Source organism: Uloborus diversus, chromosome 6 (genome assembly GCF_026930045.1).
Source record: "Uloborus diversus isolate 005 chromosome 6, Udiv.v.3.1, whole genome shotgun sequence".
Classification (NCBI taxonomy): domain Eukaryota; kingdom Metazoa; phylum Arthropoda; class Arachnida; order Araneae; family Uloboridae; genus Uloborus; species Uloborus diversus.
In genome coordinates this window covers 171,816,325-171,838,293 of record NC_072736.1, presented here as the reverse complement: position 1 = coordinate 171,838,293, position 21,969 = coordinate 171,816,325, and the positions used below count along the sequence as shown (strand labels likewise).

Below are 21,969 nucleotides of genomic sequence, written 5' to 3'. Positions count from 1 at the left end.
TTGAAGTGTAGTACCTTTTTGTTTTTAATATAAAATCTTATACAGTGCAGTTGTACATACTATAAAATTTGTTTTAACGAAACTAATTTTTAATCCCAATTTAATTGCTGTTACATTGTTTGGATACCAGTACAATAAAAACCCCATTACAAGGAACAAAATTTGTGGTTACCTTAAAGTTTGTTGTAACAGGATTTCCCTGTATTTATGTTAGAGAAACTTGATTGTGTTTTTATGTTTCCTGTATTATTAAATTTTTGGGCTACGTTACAACTTTTGTTTATGTTGCAGGGATCCATCCTACAACAATATCCGAGTCTTTTCAGCATGCTGGTGCGAAAGCTGTTGAAGTTCTGAATGACATGGCAGTACCTGTAGAACTAAATGACCGAGAAAGTCTCTTGAAGAGTGCTACAACTGCCCTCAGCTCAAAGGTTTTGTAGATTTTTTCATTCTTAACTCTTTGCATTTGTGCAGACTTCTGTGAGAGAAGATTATTTACAATGGCGGGAGTGAATAGTATTCTTGCACAAACAAATTAAATATGATAGTGTTAATGTTTTGAAGTAAAATTTACTGGTTTGTTAAGTTCTTAAAACTTCTCATTCTTGTTGAGTATTCTGTTGTAACAATATACGTTCTATAATTGACCACGAGTTCTTATTTTTCCTGTGTTTGTACTTCAGTCCTTATGCTTCATCCCATTGGCGGATCCACAGGGGGGGGGGCGATCGGGGCGATCGCCCCCCCCCCCCCCAACAGACTTCGTGGTTTTTTTTTTACTATTAGGTTGCATACCAAAATAAATCGTTTTTGTTTGAACACTTTCTGAAGAATAATCTAATTTTTTTCAAATTCAAAATTTATACATTAAATTTTTTTCATTTATGCTCAAAATTTAAATGATAAATGTTAAAAATTGAAAGCGTATTTCCTTCTTAGCGTTTGTTTTATATTGTTCGAAGGTGTAATCATTCCTTCATATTTATAACTGGTGCCATACATACGTTTTATTTTTGCTCCAGGGGGGGGGGTATTACATATTCCCTTAATTTGCGGTTTTTTAGTTGATTGATATGAAAATACGGGTTTTTTTTCTCCTTCATCTATTTGATAAATTTAATTATTTTATATATAAATGTGAGTTGATGAAGTCAGTAGCATTGCTACGGTGGCGCGGATGGCACCTGAAATTGATCTTCAACTTTTTTTGAAAAATTTAAATGCTTCAATTCTAAAAAAAATTCCCCAACATTTCAATTTATATTAAAAATTATTTTGCAGGGCGGGGCTAAGCCGGGTGACACCCCCTAGAGTGTGACACTAAAATGAATATGAGAAATTTCGATGTTTCAATTCTGAATTTTATTTCCAACATGAAAAAAAAATATTTTTTTTCTATCAAACATATTGGTCTCACTAGAAGGGCATTTGAGGCGGCTGGTACTCATATGGAGTGGGGCGGGGGGGGGGGGCGGAGACACCCAAAACGCATTTAAGAGTTCCGGAAAAATGTAAATACCAACAGAAATTCGCATATGTTTTATAATCTCCCAAATGCATTGGTATCAATACGAGGGAAACGTTTATTTCGGATAATATCCCTCTCGGGGAGGGGGGGGGGACACAATTTCGCTTTGTTTACGAATATTGTATGAACTTCGTTTCTTTCATCGAACATTGAATAAGATTTTTTTTCTCCTTCGGTTGATGGGGAGGGGTGAGGGGTGATAGCCCAGATTACCACCCCGGTTGACATCCAAGTTTGCTACGCCACTGATTAAGTGTAATTTAACAATGCTGTAACAGAATATGGTTTTTTAACAGATCAATTTTTTTTTTAATTGTTAGAAGATCTTTTCTGTCTCTTGTATTTCGCATTTCCTAGTAAAATCTTATTCAAACAAAAGTAAACTACACTTAAAACGTTTTATTTTGATCCTAAATTTATTTTAATACTGGTTAAATAGTGGAAAATTATGTTTTGTATAACGAAAATTAACCGCTTTATTTGCTTCTGGTTCTATCATAAAAGCAATTTTTGTTACAAGATTTATTTCGATATATCTTTATTTTAAACTTTTGTTTCGCGTTTTTTACTGCCGCTATTTGTAGTTATAGTGAACTTTGGTAGTTGCTTGTTTTCATTTTTTCTGCAATCATTAGACATTTTTTTTATTCAAAAATGTATTACCGAGGAGATTCATAGAAATGCCTCATAAATCCATGTCATATCGATCTCTGAAAATCCCACGTTACATTAGAATGGTATTTTTTTTCATTCCATAATAGGATGAGAGAAAATATATAAAAAATGGCGATATAAGGGAATGTATTTCCTTTATTTGTAAGACTCAATTTAAAAGCTCATGAATGATCTTCGCAACGAAATAGCTTTTGTGCGTCCGATACTTTTGAGCGCATGTGAGAACGGACGGGATAGAATCATAGGCGGCTCGTGGGGGCAACTGCCCCTCCTTTTCAAAAACAAAGGGGCACTGCCCCTCTGTTTTTCTAACTTCAAAGTTATAGATCGACTGGAAAATGCTGGTGCTGATCGATTCACGTGTTTAAAGAAAGAAGAATTGACTTAATAAGGGTACTTTAAATGTTTGTCACGTTTTTTGATGAAGATTAAATTGGAGCTTTGAATCGAAAAAAGGAAGTCTACTGTTGATATTTGTCTCGAGATTTCAGGTCGTGTCCCTAGGTTTTTTTTTTTTTTTTGAGACGATCATTCAACCAACAACAAAAATACCATAGCCCAATTTTATAAAATTTGAAATAAAATAATAAATAAATAAATAAGGGCGCTGCCCACATCCCCCCTCCCGTAACTTCTCTGACCCCCCTCCCCCCAAATTTTTTATGGACCAATCGCCCATGGATAAAATCGCCCCCCCCCCCCTCAAAACAGGCCTCTGGATCCGCCACTGCTTCATCCTCTGCCATAATGCAAGCATTTTTATTTCCAGTAAATCAGGTTTTAAAATTTAGATTTTTCTAAATGGGCTCCCATCGGTGATTTATGATTGTGGGGATCTTAATTGTTTGGGACGGCGGGAAATAGCCATATTATTTTATTAGTTTTGACTTCCACTTGCTCCCACATTGTAAAAGTTCATGATCAGTGTCTGGTAGGGCTAAGCAATGTTGTAGATTTTAACATTGAGACACATCACCAATATTAATTTGCGATATTCCGATACATCTCAATGTTTCGATATATCGGCGCCTCAGAGCAACAGTAGGATATCTTAGCGTTATTCCTGGGATTAGATGTCTTACTGTTGGTCTGAGGCGACGATATTTTCTTTTCATAAAATTGGGGTATCTGGAGGGGGGGGGGGTAATGCTTCATGTTGCAGGGTGCTCTATTGAATATTTTAGTTATGTTTAGGTTGCTCTTGTTGTTTGTGGTATTGGGGGGGGGGGCTCCTGAATAGATATACATAAAAGATGTTTTCACTGAAAATAATACCTCTAACAACAATAACAATTTATTTCACTTGTTTTATGGAGAAGTTGATTCCCCCCCCCTTGCAGTGATGAAATAACAGTATGTGTGTGAGATGATTATCAACTTAGCATTATGTTTTTGATTTTAAAGAGTGGCAAAAGGGACAATGAAAAAATTTTCCCCAACTTTTCTCCTGATATCCCTGATTAAATTTACCAAATTTCCCTGATTTACATTACCAATGATGATGGTTCCCTCTTTTTGTTCTACTTGAAAACCATCATATGTTAGTATAAAATGCAGTATTTGAAACATTTTAAACTGTTAATTAAAAATATTTTAAAAAAAGATGCTGCTTTTTTTATTAAATTAGTAATTAAAAAAAACGTGTCAATTGAATTTTATTAAAAAAACAACTATAAAGTAGTGTATTAAATTATCAACATGGGGAAATAGTGTAGGAACTTAAAACAAATACTTTATTTCCAGAAACCACTTATAATAAGAATTCTAAGAAGTCATTTCTATGTGCTTTTTATATTCATTAAATGATGTAAAACAAAATCAAAAATTATTCATGCACGCTTTTAAGATTTTTGACGCATTTTATGGATTTGACTGCTTTTAAGCAGTCTTAATATTTTGAAAGAGAAAATTCCAATTTATGTTGAGGATGCATAAAGACTGCATGTTTTACTTGACTTTGTACATGCTATTAATAAAATAGAAAAAGTGTTCAACTGCAAAAATTCTTTGCATAAGAAGCTATCCTGTTGTAAATGCACACATAATCTGATTGATACTGCAGTATACTCTCGATACCTCAAACTTTGATGTCTTGAAAACCTTGATAAGACAAAAAATAATTTTTCCCTTGATTTTGCTTATTTATCTAACGTTATTTTTCATTCTTATGTCGAAGAGTTTTAATCAAAACCTTGTTATGTCGAATATTTTTCGAAATCGAGTATAATTTTTCCGAAAAAAACCGCAGTTTGAAGTTACTCGAGGAATGTTTCGAAAAATTTCTCCCATCCTTCATGATTCCTCTCAGGGGTTAGAAAGGAATGATTCGGGGAAGCTTATCTACTGTCACTTTCATTCTATAGCCCGGTGGTGTCGGAAAATGCAAGTCCTGAAGGAGAAGCTGAAAAAAACCTACCTAAATCTTTTTACTCTTCTCACACCGTTTCGCTGGACCTTTTGACTCTATTTCCACCTCCGTGAAAAGGGGAGACGAACAGAAAACCCCTTTAGAGACAGAGGGAATGGTGCAATCCTTTGTCCAACTTCCTTTGTTCCAAGGTGCTCGAAACTGTTCTGCAACTTTTTAATCCAAATTTTTGATAAGTTTAGTCATGGTAAATCATTACATTTTCAGAGATGAGCTTTCCAGCTTTCTCTGTTAGCTTTTAAAAACTGTCCTCCTCTATTTGCCTTTTTCAGGTCTCGTAACGCAATCTTATTTATTACCATTTTTCTTAAAAATCTGAAAAGATTCCGAATTTTCTTAATTTTTGGTCAGCGTTTTCTTATTCTTTCTGTTTTTCCCTCTGGTATGTTCATCCTCCACGATATCTGCAAAAAACGTGTGTTTGGGAAGTACGCCAACTACGTTAAACACGTGCATCGCCAAAAATTGCACCTATTGTTTGAGATTTCAATCTTTTTGCATCCTGCTAATATTTCAATCATTTTTAATGTTGGAAGGGTTTTTTTCCATATGCTACCTTGTATCTGCTTATTTTTTTTCATTATTTCAATAATGTTTCTATTTCTTAAATCTTTTTTAGTAAAAATGCACAAGTCTTATTTAAAAAAAATGTGATCTGACTCCCACAGTCTCGGATTTTAATGAAACCTGCCGTGGTTACTTTTTTATGTATTTAAGAAAGCTTACAAAATATTTATGGTGAATCTCAAATGGTTTAGGCACTACAGCCTGTTAAACATTTTTGGGATTTCATGATTAAATGAGGCAACTGTAAGTTGTTCTTATGATTTTATCTTTTTCATAATAACAGTATTATGAAGTTTTTTGAATCGAATTTTGAGTTCAAATGCAAGGAAAAAGTTTAACCAATCATTTATTTTCAATTTTTGCTACGATAAGTATGTTCTATCACATAAAAAAACCTTAGATTTTTCAGTCTAATTTTTTACTTTACAAACAAACTTCATTTTAAAATTTAAATTCTCATTTGCAACACAATAAGTTCCAATACTTTTAATTATAAAAGATATTTTTCTCTAAAAAAAAAAATGAAAACATCACATATTATAATTGCTTCAATTATTTCAAACATAATTAATGTAGAAATTATTTTGCATTACCTTTAAAACTGGTAAATTAGCCATTTTTTAAATTGAATTTTAAACTTGAATTTCGAAAAAAAATTTAAAGTTTCCGAACCCTCTCCACAAACATAAACCAATATCGTTTAAAATTGTATTTTTGGAACTGCAGTTTTGAAAATTTAGCAGAGGAAAGATAGCTTGAACCTCATTCCTTCCTCTGCTCAAGTTTGAAACATTCCGAAAATTTTCCAGTTTAGAGTTCCCTTAACTTTTTTTGCAGATGCAAAAAATACTTTTGGATTTTCTTGTTAAAAATTGCCTGTAGAGTCCCTCAAGGGAGGGGCGCTCTCCCCCATTGCCCCATCCCTTGTATCAGTCCATAGAGAGTATACTGTATTACAAGTATCTTAGACCCACAGACTTTTTTTTTTCGTTCTTTATTTTTTCAATAGCAGTAAATTGCGCACTGGTCAAACAAAAAAAAGGGGGGGGGGTACAGATAAACAGAATAATTTTTTTAATCAGAAAGACTATTTTAATTACTGTTTCCCACTTTTGACTTTTAGAGGAATAGATATTTTAGCATAGGAAGTTTATTAGTAACAAAGTATTATATTGCTGATTGGAGATTTATTTTCTTACCAATTTATTTGAAATGGTTTTAAGAAGTTAGTTAGGTATAGTCTCATGTATTTTTTTTTACAGATTGTTTCCCAGCATTCCGTGCTCCTTGCTCCTCTAGCTGTTGATGCTGTGATGAAAGTCATTAACCCAACTGTTGATACCAATGTGAATATGAAGGATATTAAGATAATGAAACAATTGGGGTATGTTTAAAATTAATCCTAAATATTTTTGTTATGACTTGGTATTTCGGTTTTCAGTTTTGAGGAGCATAGTTCTACAGTTATAACACCCTATTTGTGAAAGAAATACAGTCGGACCTCCATATATCGAAGTAGCAAATTTGCCGGAAAAAAATTCGATATATAGAAACTGTTTTATTTTTTCCTAAAAATCTCCTAAAACATTAAAATTGAAGCTAATTTTGGGGAATGAAACTTAATTTCTAATTTATACGAGCATCGGATTAAATGAAAGTTAATAATTAAAAAATAACAAATTACATTTTTGCACCTTAATACATCTTCATTCCTCGGCAATTCAACTTGATCTGCAACATTAGGGGATTTTTGTTTTGACAAAGAGAGAAAAGTAAAAAATTAATCTACTTGAATGATTTTTACTGCAGCTAAAACGACTAAGAACGATAATCAACAGAACAAAAGGGATGACTTGAAACTGATTTTACAATGTTACTAGTTACAACTAAGATATTTGAAATAAACTTGAGGAAATTTAGGAATTCTAGAACGAAACAACGACCTATCTACACACCCCTGAACCCCAGATTCTTTATGAGTTTCGTAGCAACCTTTAGTGAACATAATTTTCTCCCCTAACCTTTATTTTTCATGAGACAAACAGTCTAAAAAGGAAAAAAAAAAATCTACGAATGTCTCAAAAAAAATTCGATATATAGAGATTTTTTCGATATATAGAAACAATTTTTCTATGTAATGAACACAGAAATTTGCTGGAATTTCAATATATAGAACATTTTGATATGTGGAAGTTCGATATATGGAGGTTCGACTGTACATTACATTTCAAAAAGAAAAAAAGTGTAATTGTCTGTAATTTTTTGCCTTTAAACATGTGTTTTAGATGTACAATAGTCATTAATTCTCATTAAAGCTTTAAGAACCTCTTGATGTTGGAGTTCAGTTTAAGACTGATTTCTATATGAAAATACTTCAGCCACTATTGTGCTCCTTCAAAACCCCTTATCTGGAATTCATTCTTTTCTTGATTCTTGGTTCTTCATTCTTATTTCTTTCCAAGTCGATAAAACCTTTGTGAGCAAACTGCTCTCAAAGTTAAATACCTTTGTTCTGATGAGTAAAAGATTATTAAACAGCATTTATTGGTAAAAATTTGCTAGAAACTGCTGACACATGTTTTGAGGTTACCAGGCATCCCTTTCTCTATGCAAAAGTAGATGAGAAAGCATCCGGCATAATTGTCTTCCTCCAACAGGTTCAGTCAATTTTTTTTACTTTTATCAACAACAACAAGGCCGATGGCAATCTCTTTTGCATCCTCTTGCGTAAAGAGTGCTAAAAGCCCAAATTTATATTAATTTATTATATATTGTTGCTTTATTCCATTAGGGGAACTGTTGATGATATTGAATTGATTGATGGTCTTTTGTTTAAACAAAAGAGTGCAGGATTAGCTGGAGTGACTAAAATTGAAAAGGCTAAAATTGGACTAATACAATTTTGTGTGTCACCCCCAAAAACTAATGTAAGTTTTGGTTTTGTCAAAATATTTAAAGCATTGTAATTTTTGTATGTAAAATGTGTTTCACATTTAAACTCAGTTTTGTACTTTGTTGTATTAGTGTTATGCAGCTTTTCTGAAATAATCCTTTGATAGTGGTAATTACTGTATTTATACAGAAAAAGTACTATATCTTTCACTTTACCATTATACTCTTTAGCTCTTAAACTTAATAGTTGTTTCAAAAATGATTTTTTATTTAACTCTTTCTCCTGTTTAAAACAAGTTCTTTAGCTGTGGATACTAATTTAAGCGCTTTTTTTTAAATTAAAATTCAAGAATATACTTTATTTTACACTGAGAAAAATTATGCTGAGGTATGGATATGAATATGTTAAATTCTCTCAATAAAATAATTTGCATGATTCTAAATTTAAAAATCACCATGTCGGACATTTTCTTTTTGGGATCTGAGGTAGCCAATCGACATTAGTATGCATTTCTGCTGTCATGAATAACCCCCCAAGTCTGTTGCATATTTTACATGTGCATAACAGCATAACTGATAACTTTTTGTTCAGGAAACTCCCTAATAAAATAATTATGAAGTCAGTATTAATACTAATTAACACTAGAGCTTATTTCATTCTTAATAACTGGTGAAATAAAAGGAGGTTTTCTGAATTTGTCAAACAACAAAATTCTCTAAAAAGGGAATTTTTCAGTGGCTAGAATTTCAAGAAAAATCTTACAATAAATCAATCCCGAAAACAAAACCTTATCATACACAAATATGAAAATTGAATATCTGTTCATTTTTGAAAAATACTTACTTCATTTTTATTTCCCGAAATTGTTGTCAAAATGTTACCAATTTTTATTTGAATTTCCTATATTTTCACCTGTCCAAGGAATGGTTATTATCATTTATAACTTAAAAGAAACTTTATGCCTCTTTTAAAACACCTTTTCAAACCTAAATGTTGATGAGTTAAAATAGTAATCCTATTTTCTAAATTTTGGATCCCACTTATATTAAAAAAATCCTTTTTACTCTCGAATTTTTGTCACTAAATTTTTTCATACAAAGTCGTTAATTTTCATCTTTTAATGTTAGCAACTATGCATTTGACACCTGCAGTCTTTATTTATATTAATAAGTTATATGCGGTTTAAGTTGTTTCAGAGTTGTTGCATGGTTAACATGATTTAATTTTTATTGTGCTTGTTGTGTTCTAACAATCAATACAGTAAAACCTGTCTACAACGATACTGTTGGGACTTAAAAAAATATTGTTGTAGACACATACTTGCCAACTCTACTGTTTTTAACGGGAGATTCCCATTTTTTGCTTCCATCTCCCGATTTTCCGTTTTTTATTATTTTCTCCCGTTTTTGCAGTTTTTTCAGTCAATCATTAAAAAGTTTCACTTTCTTCTCAATAGATGGCGCCCTTTTCTAGTCTACCAATGTCAGGGAATAAGAATTTTTCCAATTAATGGCTCATTTAGTAAAAATTAGTTTTTTGGAAGCTTTCCACATTACATGCTCAACGAAGCACGTGCTTTGCCGAAAATTGCAGCAGGTTTCAATCCTTTTGCATCTAGGAAATATTTCAATTATTTTGAAAGTTTGAAGTTATTTTACCATGGGCTACCCTATACCTACTTATTTTATATTGTATTTTCAATATATGTTGACTTTTTTTCGGAATTTTATAATTAAATTTTTGTAGCTGCTTTTTTGGTAGAGACTGGAGAATGTACAAAACTTTAAGCCAATTCACTCCTTATTATTTAGTTTTCCTTTGCAGTATATTTTTCTTGCTGCTACCAATTTGCTTACATCTGCGAAAAATCCCCATTTCATTTTAAATTTAGTATTCATGTTATTTAAAAGCATAATTTAATGATTCTGTTATGAAGATATGTTGCTGGTGAATCAACTATATACCTCCAGTGGGATCTCCTGTTTTTTTTCCTTCGAAGGTTGGCAAGTATGTAAACAGGTTATCGTTATAGACAGTTTGGTTATTTATGCTTCCATTGTTTTTTCTGGGACCAAAGAAAATATCGTTATAGACAGGTTTATTGTTAGAGACAGTATTGTTATACACAGGTTTCACTGTAGTTAAAATTTGTTCTGTTTAGATGGATCATCGTATAGTTGTGTCCGATTACACGCAAATGGACCGTGTGCTTAGGGAAGAAAGAGCATATCTACTTAATATTGTAAAACAAGTCAAAAAGGCAGGATGCAATGTGCTACTGATACAGAAATCTATTCTTAGGTGAGTTTATAAATTCTTCAGTTAACATTTTCTTTAATCATGAAGTTTGTGTCATATCACAGGGTTTCCAACTGGCTCCTTTTTTAATTTCTAGTTTTTTTCCCTCGAATTCTGGTCCTCATTTTCCCTCTTTTCCTTTAAAATATCAGTTTCATTTTGAAATTTCTCTGCAGCCTGTTTTGTCTCTTTGTTGTTTTTTTTCTAAAAAAAAAAATAATAATACTTGTTCCATTCCACCATAATTTATAAGTCTTTTTAAGCAAATGGAGACGTCAGCTGGAATTCAAAACTCTTGATAGGTGTAAAAGGGCCATTCCACGGAAAACGGCCATTTTGTCCTACACGTGATGCCATTTCATTAAAAATAACACTTTAAAATTATAATGAACAAATTTTTTCTGCTTAACAAATTAAAACTTATGTGTGATTTCTTAAGAAAAAAAATCGTCATTACCCTTTAAAATTATTACTTTTCAACGAAATATATGAACCGTCACGTGCGGGACAACGGGTTGACTTTTTCGTGGAATGGCCCAAAATATTCCTTGGGTGTAGTTTCTTGTTCTGGGGAAAATAATTTGAATTAAAAACTAATTTTTCAGTCAATCAATCAGTAAAAATTGGCAAATTAGAAATGTTCAGCAAAATTTTTCCTTTTTCCCTACGGACCAATTGAAAATCTGTTGGGAGGCCTGTATCAATAGCAAAATATTTTTTTTTCTCTTAATGCATTGTTTATTTTTATATTCTCAGTTGTATGCTTTATTACGTAAACATATTTTAACTTGATGGTTACATTATTTTTTTGCAATGTGTTAGCAGTATTTGTTACTGGTTATGATCTCCACACATTAAAGTGTTACTACATTTTTAAGGTCAGGGGTTTATCCAGACATGCATTGAGTCCGCTTACGGCCCCCTAGAAATGGACACTTCACAAAATTCAATCATAAAAGTGACCTCATCACTGAATTCCTTATTTTAAAATTAGTTCGTTCTCAAAATTTCACTTACTGAATAAGCTCTTTCATAGCTTTTAAGTTGAATAAACTTGCCTGAAAACAAATCTTCAATGAAAAGAAAGAATCCCTTCAACTTGAAAGTCATTCCCACCAAAGTCCTTTGGGCCAAATGGGGGGAATTTCCGATTTGAATTGTGATAACTGAAATTACTCTTTATGAAATGGTAAGAAAAATTTCACAAAAAAAAAGGCAAAATACAGTTGGCTCTTTGCTTAACAACGCTCTATTTAATGACTTTCTCTATTTAAAGACGACTTTTCACGGTCCCGGATGCTCCACTGTAGTTTTAAATGCATTCTATTTAAGGACGATTTTTTGCGGTCCCTTGAAAGTCATTAAATAGAGAGCCTGCTGTACCCATAAAGAAGGAAAGTTCACAAAATCTCATTTCTCTAACAAAATGTGGACCTAAAAATCAAAACTCCTGAGAGTTATCTATTGTAGTTGCTTTGACAGATTCATATGCTACTTACAAACCTGCAATGAAAGCTTACGGATTTCCTTGTTAGATGGAAGAGAGGGGATGTAGTATTGCTAAATAATTTTCATCTTTATTTGTTTTTAATGTTCTTACTCGATACTTTTACAAAATTATTTCATTTATAAATTTCCTTTTTTTTAATCATGAATTTTTAAGATTTTTATTTTTGAGGTTGATAAATATACCGTTTATACGTTTCTCTTTTATACGTTTTTATCAATTACACGTTTTTAAAATTGGTTCCTTCAGAGTCTAATATACATTAACCTATACCTTTTATACGTTTTTTCATTTGTACGATTTTTTCATACAGTCCCTTCAAAAACGTATAAACAGTGCTTCACTGTATATATTTTTTTTCAAGTAGTAAAATACTGAACACAGTTCTATTTGTTTCCTAGGTAGTAAATCTCTGTCTTCATTTACTAATTCTATTCAGATCTGCAAAGATTCTTTTTATGACAGTTGCCATAAGCGTAATTGTTGTTGACTTTTAGCTAAGACAGATCGTAAATACTGGGTGGGATGCCATCTTATCTGTGATAGATGGCACAAGATCTCTCTACACACACTTTACAACAATTATCATCTTGAGCTATTTCAGATATTATTTAGAAAAGTCTATTTTTTTAAAAAGAAAAAAGTATGTACTACCATATTTTATTTTCGATTTCTTTAAATTTTCTGGATGGAAACAGCATGGTATTCTGTGATACATTGTAAATGCTGTATTGTTACTTCAAACTTTAGTAGAAATGCATTTTACAACAGGGTTCGTACGCCTCCTGAAAATCCTGAAAAACTCCTGAAATTTAAGTTTTTCTTCTAAGGGCCCTTAAAACTCCTGAATTTTTGTTTTAACCTCCTGGTTTTTCCCCTCTTCTCCTGAAAATAATTTTCAACAACAATTGCCAATTTTAATTCCATGTCATCTCCATTTAGGCAGCCATATTGAATCGCTGGCAACCAATAAAAATTCTCGTATTATACAGATCACCCAGTGCTTTTCGCAAAGACATGGAGTGTGTTCGAACCGATTGACCTGTTACTCTGTTCAAACATGCCCATTACAGTTACTGATTGTAATTGCCACTTGCCACTAGAGAACGAACCAAGAGCATGTGCTAATTTTTGTGTTAAGAGCAAAATCTATTAAGCATATTTTCTATATTGCTAATTAGTAGTGCTATTGCTATTTTGTAGTATATTTAGTACTGATATGTCGATATATCTAATATTTTGTGTGTTCTTGTTATTTTCAAATATTTTGAATCTAATTTTTAATTCTTTTTTTTTTTTTTGATTGAATAGTGTGTGAAAAAACATTACTAATCGATTAAAAATTTGACAGCAAAGTAGATTAAATGTTACTGAAACTAATTTTTTTGCAAAAACCGCTAGTGTTATTACTCCTGAAAATTTTGCTTTTGACTCCTGAAAACTCCTGAAATTCATTTTGTCTGGAAGAGTATGAACCTTGTTAGAAAAAAATAAAATGGGGTCGAAATTTAAATGTCAAGGTTTATATTTAGATTTTTATTTATTATTGTGCCAACAGAGTGATGTGGTTAAACGCTGATCTCTAATGCCCCTACGCGCAGGTTTGAACTTGACTCCAGTTGGTGGATTTTCAAGATACAGAAAATCAAGTGTCCATGTCATATGATTATGTGGCTTATAAAAGATTCCTCAAGTACTTGTATGACTTGGAATGCTTTTGGCAAAATTAAACTCCTTTTGCAGTTTCGCATCAAATGGAGCCCAGGTGCCTCCATCTGGTGGGGATGCTAGGCGACCAAGTTCTCGTGGTAATGGTATCCGCTGATTGTGGTTTCTACATGAAAGGAATCTATGTTATATCAGGAGATTGCACTAGAGAGGTCTGCAAAAAGTAGTTCCTCTTGCCCAACTCCATTAGAAAGAAGGTTTTTACTATACTTGATTAAATTCTTCATTTTCAAATTCAGTATTTTACAAATACTATTGAGGCAGTGAGAAACAAAGGGATGCAAGTGGACTATTTTAAGTTTCGAGTGAAACATGTTTAAAGATCAGATCCTAGTTAGGCTTTCATTAAATTTTTTTTCTAAATTATGCTATACAGCAGCACCTACCAGAGCTACTAGTACAATCTCTTGCCCCAAGACAGTGGAGAGAGGTTCACCTTCCATGTGTACTGGTTACCTCCAAATTTTTAATTTTGCCACTTGCATCCTTTTGCTTCTCACTACCTGAATTGAGAGCGTACAACATGTATTTAAAAACGTTTTTGGTCAAAACTAATGAAAATAACAAGTAAATGACGTGTATGTAAACTATTTTTTCTTTTTTTCACCTGTTATTAAGAATGAAATAAGCTCCTGTGTTAATTAGCATTAATACTGACTTCATAATTATTTTCTGTAGGGATGCTGTGACAGATTTAGCTCTTCATTTTTTCAATAAGATGAAGATTATGGTGGTAAAAGATATTGAACGTGAAGATATTGAATTTATTTGCAAAGTATGTATTTAACATTTGTTCAAAAAACATTTTGCATTCTGGAACTTATTCCATTATTTTGAATTGTGTAGTTTTCCTGTTTTAGAAAGATGCTTTTATTTATTTATTTATTTTTGAATGGGAAAGCTAAAAATAATATTGATAATGCTTGCATTTGGTTTTGTATTACAAGCACGTATCAATCTGCAGTTGTAGCACTATGAATATAAAATAGCAATATAAATGAAACGTTTTATTAAAACATTCTCACTTCTAAAACACCAGTAAAATGGTTAAAATTAAAGCTTGTAAAATCTAAACATGGCCCACACCTTCACAATTGCATTGCAGTTGATAGCAATCACATCTCGGATACTCTCTACTGACTCAAAATCATTTTCTTCCTGTGTTTAAACTTGGGTTTGCTTGTTTTTCTTCGTCACCAACTGGCAGTAGAATGGTAGCATTCAGTAAGTTACACCCTATAGCCAGGGCTAAGGCAGAAATACATGAAATACACCGCCAGCTCAGTCAATTCCAGCCGAGGACTGCAGTTTTGTGCTTATTAGCACTCATCAGCCCGGCATAGGACTAACCGAGCTGGAGGTGGAAAACCTCTTAAGGAAGCCAAGAGTGCCAAACAAACTGGTAGCTAACATAGAATTAGCACTGACCAGACGAGAGACCGAAACAATGGTTCGGTTCAACTCGAATATTGTAGGCAAGGCAGGTATATTCAGTAAGTTACACCCTATTTTATAGGGTGTAACTTACTGTGTGTTACGAGGTTTTCCACCTCCAGCTCGGTTAGTCCTATGCCGGGCTGATGAGAGCTAATTATCACGAAACTGCAGTCCTCGGCTGGAATTGACTGAGCTGGCGGTGTATTTCATGTAGAATGGTAGCAGTTTACTGGACTTGGCTTCTCCTCGCAGCGTCCGGAGGTGGGTCCCAGTGGCAGAAAGTTTTGTAGCTGTCTGCGACAAGCTTTTAGAACTTCATAATCTGTCTGCAAAATTTCGCTCGTGGTTTCATTAAAAAAAAAAGTAAACTATTTAAAAAAAAAAAATAAATTTGAAACATGGCAGGAGGTGACTCTCCCCCCTTCCCCAAAGACGATGGTGCACCTCCCTAAATTCTATGAAGCACTCCCCTCTCAAGAACGAGACCCTAACCCCAAACTGAGACTAAAATCTTTCTCAAATTACCTCCCCCCCCTCCACCTAAAAGTTTCAACGGTGCAATCTGATGACCCAGCGCCCTTTCTGTCCTTGGTGGGCACCTGATATTTGCAAACATGCCCTGACTACTGAACAGGGGTCTGTCCAGTATTTTTTTTGTTAAAAGTCAATCAATTTTGTAAAAAATCAAATAAATTCGTGGGGGGGGGGGATTGTAAAACAAAATTTCAAAGTGGACATTTTTGTTGTATTTTTTTTTCTCTTTTTTCTGTTGATAATATCATTCTTGTAGTTTTCAGGGGGAGGGCTCATGGCATCACTCTCTGGGGGATGGGAAACCCTTTAGTATATTAATACCTATACACCATTCTACATTATACTAAATTATGCTATAAATATTAATTAGAAATTTTATATGCAGATATTTAAAATAGTTGAAACAAAAAAATAAAATTTAAGCAGTGGTTGAGCACATTTAGCTCTTTGAAACTCTTAAAAATCTCGGAAATTCGTTACAAACTTCTAAATTTCATGATTTCAATAAAAATAAAAGGAGAATTTATTTGTTTACCTCTTAACAAAGCTTACTAAACATCGAAAATTCGAAAAATCCGATTCTCAAAGAGGATGCAAAGAGATTGCAATTCTTCATAGTGACGGCTCCAAAAGTGTAAAAAAGGATCATAATTTTTTTTTTTTTTTTTTTTTAATTTTAGAATTGCATTTTAGAGGCTTATGATAAACATATCATTTTTATCTATTGACATAGTTGCAGCAAAAACTAAAATTAAACCATTTCTTCAGCATTTAAATTTTTGACTCGAACAAAAACGGAATTTTGTTTTAAAATCTTGAAATGATGGCTTTAATAGACTTTTCATTTATTTGCCTATGTATAAAGCAAAGTTAGCTTGAGGAAAAAAAAATTCGATTCTCATATCGGATGCAAACATATTGCATTTTTCAAAATGAAGGCATAAAAGTATAAAAACGGTAAATAAAAACGTTTATTAAAGTAAAATAATTTTAAAATCACCATTTTACAGGTCTGCATGATGAATACTATTAATATCACTGACATATTCGCTGAAAATTCGAAATCGAGGGGGGGGGGGTTGAGTAAAGGTTTTAACACCAGATGCTAAATGGCCATAATTTTAAAGCTCTTAACCCTATTTGAAGCGATTACATTTCAATTCGCTGATAAATGTTTCTTTTAAGTCATTAGCGGGAAGAAAACATCCTAACTATGCATTTTCAGAGAACTTAATAACAACACCACTGCTAACGATATAATAGAAACAAACAAGCAAAATTTTTCACTGTGTTAGTTATTTATCGCTTGCATCACAGAAGTGTGCTCTTTTTTTATACATAGAAATAATCGTTATTTTGATTTCCAATTTGCTTTTTCAAAGATCTGTTTTGTTTTGGTTTATGCGGGGGAAGGATGGAAGGATCTCGTGTGCAACATGGCATAACGTGAATCATTCCCTCCCCGCAGCAGCAGTTCATGAAAGTAAATGTCCCTTGAGTTGCGGACAGCTTTTTCTTTCTTTTTTCTTCTCTGCGGACGAATTTTTCCCCCCGCCCTATCACGGACAGAACTCTCCGTGATAGGGCTTCGTTGTCTGCGACAATGTCGCTGTCGTGTCGCAATGTTTCTGCCACTGGGCATAGGGCATAAAGTTGATGTTTTTTTTATGAGTCTTTAAATATGAATGTGGTGGCTTAAATGTATAATATTTTTTTTACTTCAATAAATTTACTGGAAATAGTCCTTATATGTAGAGCTAAAAATTAAAGAAAAGAGAACCTTAGTCATTTATCCAAAGTAATTGTTGAATCATTCCACATAAAATCAACAAATTTTGAGAAATTTTCATGCCGCATCATTTTTGATTTTGATGAATTTAGATAGGTTATATGCACCAACCTTCTGTACTCCAAATCATTTTGTTTTATTTCTTGAAACAAAATTTTCTTCTGAGATATAGAAATTTGTTTTCTCCGTAGATGACTAAAAATCCATTTTCGACCTTTTTTCTGGGTACACTAGTTTTATTTGCATCAGCAGAAAGATAAAATATAGTGTATTGTGATACTAAAAGAGTAACTGCTGTATTTTAGTAAAAAGCTTAATCCTTCCTTAACTTTTTCTAGATAATAGTGATGTTTAATAATGTAAAGCTTTCAAGAATGTCGAGTGTTTTTTAAACCCAAAATAAAGGGTTTTACCAAACTGTGTGAGCAGGTGCCATTTTGACCTTCTTCAGAGAAAAATGATATGCAATTACATTTATTGATGCTGAAACATAGCAGAGCCTAAAAAATGCCTCTTAGAATATAGCATTGCAAAAACTTGAGGCATGTATAATGTTTTTGTACATAAAAAGAGAGCATTACACGCTAGTTTCTGAAGTGCAAATAAAACAGCGGTGGTTGTTTTAAGGGTTTTAAAACTTTTTTTAAATGCTTGAATTTACATCCTTAAAATCTACGTATCCTTTAAATAAACAAAAAATTGCTGCTAGTGGTAGTCTTTCATTGTGAAACAATTTCTTAAATTTGAGAAATGTGCTTTTTTGTTCCTAAAAAAGCCCTTTTGTTCAGGTGACAGAGGTTTAAAAATCCTTGGATAAGTAGCCATTACAATACCTTTTAAGACAAAACAAAGAATGTCTTGTTATTCTAAGGTGCAGACAAGAGCTAAGCGTAAGCATTTGAGAATTGAAAAAATAGGGTATCTTGGACAGGTTAGAGCTGGAGGAATGATGAGCCTTAAATGAAGCCCCTTATAAAAAAAAAATCAAAGTTCCTCTCAACTATCCGATGATATTTTTCACTAAGCTGCTACAGTCGAACTTGACATTACAAAACAAGCAACAAAATTTTAAACAATCACACCTTCATTGGACAATGTATTTTTAGATTTTATTGCACAAATGATTTTATTGCAAATCTTGAAATATTTTGTTTTATTTGACGTTTAATACCAACTTACAATGCACATGCTGAATTAATTTTCAAAATGAAATAGAATTAAATTTCCTGAATGGATGTAACTTTTTCATCAACAACTCAACGCTTTTAAAGTGATTTGACAACGCAGCTCTGTTAGGACCAAGATTAAATTTTATGAAGGGTAGAGCTCCTATATGCTCTCCTTTTTTCTAAAGTCACTAAACATAGCTTAAAGTACAGCGTTTAGGCCTTCATTATAGAAATTTTCCGTCAGAGAGCACACTCACCGAACCCCCAAATGCCTTAATAACCTAAAATTGCCCTTCAGTATAAAAAACTTGCGTGGATTGCTTCCAAGCCTTGACCTTTCTCCCAACGTCATTAAAAATAGTCCAAAAGCAAAGATAGTTTTAGGATTTGAACTTAAAAAACTATGTGAAAGTGCACTCAAACCTCCGCAGTTAAAATATCTCAGAGATTTCTATTTCAAAAAGAAAGGCCTCTGAATCCCCTCTCTTACTTAACACCTTCAAAGATAGCCTAAAATTGTAGTTTTTAAAGATAAATTTTGAATAATATCAAATCCTAACCCCCATTCTTTTCCCTGTTGTCACTACGGATAGCTTTAAAAAATTTTCAAGCAAGAGTTCCTGACCCTTACTTTTCCAAAGATTGCCTAAATAAGATTTTGGAAGGGAGCGACAACTTTCCCTCATTTTCTCATCATTTATACCAAACAAAGCCTAAAATCATATTTTCAGGATCTCAAATTCGAAAAATTTTGGTGGCTCTTGGTGACACTTTATTCATCTTCTAATTAGTTAATCGAAACCTCCAATTAAATTTTTCAGGAACCAATGTTGAAAATTTTCCCCAGAGGAAAAGAGCAAAAGCTTTCTCTTTTTGATTTCTTAAATACAACCAAAGAAAAACAAAAATTGTTTCAAGTCAAAATATTTTCAGATAGAGCCCTCAAACCTTTTTATATTCCCTCAACTTCACCAAAAATATCATAAAATTTTGTTTCTAGAAATTTCTGTGGGAGAGCGTATCATTAAGTAAGTTCATAAACGCTAAATTTTTATTAAGGAGGAAAAGTTTTTTTTCTTTTCTTCTTTTGACAATATTTTGCAGATATTTACTTGTTATTTCTGTACATTTTTGGAACATTAACTAACTTTAAATATTTAGATATTGTAAATTCAGTGATCATCCTTAAATAATATCAAAAGAATTTATGATACCAAAGATATTTCAATGAATTCAGTTACAATATATTTAGTATTTTTATTTTGTCTGCTTCGAAATAAATAGATTTTTAGCAGTCAACTGTTTGCAATAGTATCTTTTATTTATTATTATAATTGTGTGCATTTCTTACTGAAAAAAGAGTTTACTTGTTGAGGATTTGCTTCATGTATTTAGCATAATTTCAAATTAAGTTTTATCAGTATATGTAGCATATTTAGTATGAATTGAAAATATTAAAAGATATACAGTAGATCCTCGTTTTACGCAGGGGTTATCTTCCACCAAAATGCCGCGTAAATTGATACCTAATACTAGTGTCAAAATAGGGGTTTGGTTCTGTTGATAACAAAATACTTCATTCTAGTGATGACTAATTGTATAATAAGTTTAATGTGTACTTAGATCGACTTTTATTCACAACATGCATTAAAAAAACATAAATTAATTTCGTGTCCTGTTTATAAAGAGCAACTGGCTGGTAGTCTTCTGGCAGTCATTAAGAATTTTTCTCTGTAATTCTTTGCGGAGCATTAATGCATCCATGATCACTAACGTCATTTCCATGACAGAATCTTCCTTCACTAACAAATCAGAAAGATCATTTCTATTGTCTAGGAATGGCTCAAAATTTTCACTGTGAACGTTTTTGGTTGTGCGTCACCAACGCTGGTATTCTTGTAGGTTTTGGCCTCCCCTTTATCACTCCTAAAAGCTGTTCTTCCAGTGAGTTCTGAACTGTGTGAGTTTAATAACTTTACTTCTGGAAAGAGCTCTGGAAACAATCGCATAAAATGTCTCCAGGGCCCAAGCTCAATTATTAGCATGCTAAAATGCAGTTGACTACTCGTAATCTGCAATCTTAAGGAGTTTGAATTTTGAAAGGGGGAAAATTTTATCTGTTTGCATTGCCACATCCGCGTAAAACGAAAACTCATCCACGTAAAATAAAATAAAGGTGTCAAATCTTAAACCTCGTACAGTAAAACCTGTAAAGTTGACCACCCTTGTAAGTTGACTACCTGTCTAAGTTGACCGCTATTTTCAGGCACAGAATTTGATCTCATCATATAATTCAACCTCTATAAGTTGACCACCTGCTTAAGTTAACCAGTAAAATAGTTCACCGCAAATGGTCAACTTACACAGGTTTCATTGTATAATTGAAACCGCATAAAACAAGGTCTACTGTACTGAAATTATTGCAAAGTTAAACCTTTTAGAAACAAAGAAAAAATCAACTATAGAGCATAGAAATTAAAAAAAAAAAAGAAAAAAGTGTTTCACAAACACTAAGAGCAAATGTGTTTCAGAATGTGGAGGAATCCGTGATTCTGAAAATTTTATTTTTTTCAGAAATATTATTTATTTAACTTTTATCTTTTTTTCAAAGATTTCACTTGTTTTCATTGAATGTCATTTGTGCATTAGCTGAAATAAAAGCTTATGCACTTTTGTGCTTTTGATTTTAAAACTGTTCCATTCATAAATTTTACCCAGCATAGTACTATATGTAGCTTAAGTTGACACCCTTCGATTCAGCCTTCCTGTGCAGCCCTGCCCTGTGGGAAGGGGAACTTCTTAAATCTAGTTTTACCCCTGAATACCCATTACATATAAATATTTAGATCTTTGAAAACAATCTCAACTTCTCTAATTTGTTGTTCTCTTTTCAGACTTTAAGCTGTCGCCCCATTGCCAGTCTTGATCATTTTGTACCGGAAGCTTTGGGATCTGCTGACCTTGTGGAGGAATTCCAAGCTGGAGGTACAAAATATGTGAAGGTAATAGCAGTTTCGTGATTTGCTGTTTCAGATGAACATGTGTTATTGTTGTCATTAACTGCAAAGATTAGAAAAAATTCTTCATATGTTGCACTATTTAGTTTTACTAGTGATTTATATGGTTTCATTATACAGTCAATTCACGATAACTCGAAGTCCGATAACTCAAATGTTACTATAACTCTAAAGTTTTGATCAAGTCCCGACCCCTTCGTCTTTAATTCCATGCTAATTATTCTCAATATCTCGAAGTTAACTTCCTTGAATTCAAAGTTTTTTCAAAGATGACCCAAAATTTATTTTGAAAGAACGGAAAAAAAATAAATAAATAAATAAAGAAATGAGTGACTGAGAAAAAAAAAAAACAATTCACCTTCACTTGCAATTCATGCACACAAGACCTCTAAAGTA

The 21,969-nt window shown here is 32.6% G+C and overlaps 1 protein-coding gene across 1 annotated transcript in view; it reads left to right on the top strand.

The window, feature by feature from the left end:
• LOC129223735 (T-complex protein 1 subunit delta-like) overlaps positions 1-21,969 on the top strand; it is a 56,712-nt gene that overhangs the window by 16,218 nt on the left and 18,525 nt on the right. Inside the window, exons 5-10 of the mRNA XM_054858091.1 lie at positions 292-434; positions 6,464-6,585; positions 7,993-8,128; positions 10,256-10,395; positions 14,306-14,402; positions 21,451-21,558. Of these exons, the coding sequence (XP_054714066.1) occupies positions 292-434; positions 6,464-6,585; positions 7,993-8,128; positions 10,256-10,395; positions 14,306-14,402; positions 21,451-21,558 (746 nt within the window). The remainder of the gene's footprint in view (positions 1-291; positions 435-6,463; positions 6,586-7,992; positions 8,129-10,255; positions 10,396-14,305; positions 14,403-21,450; positions 21,559-21,969) is intronic.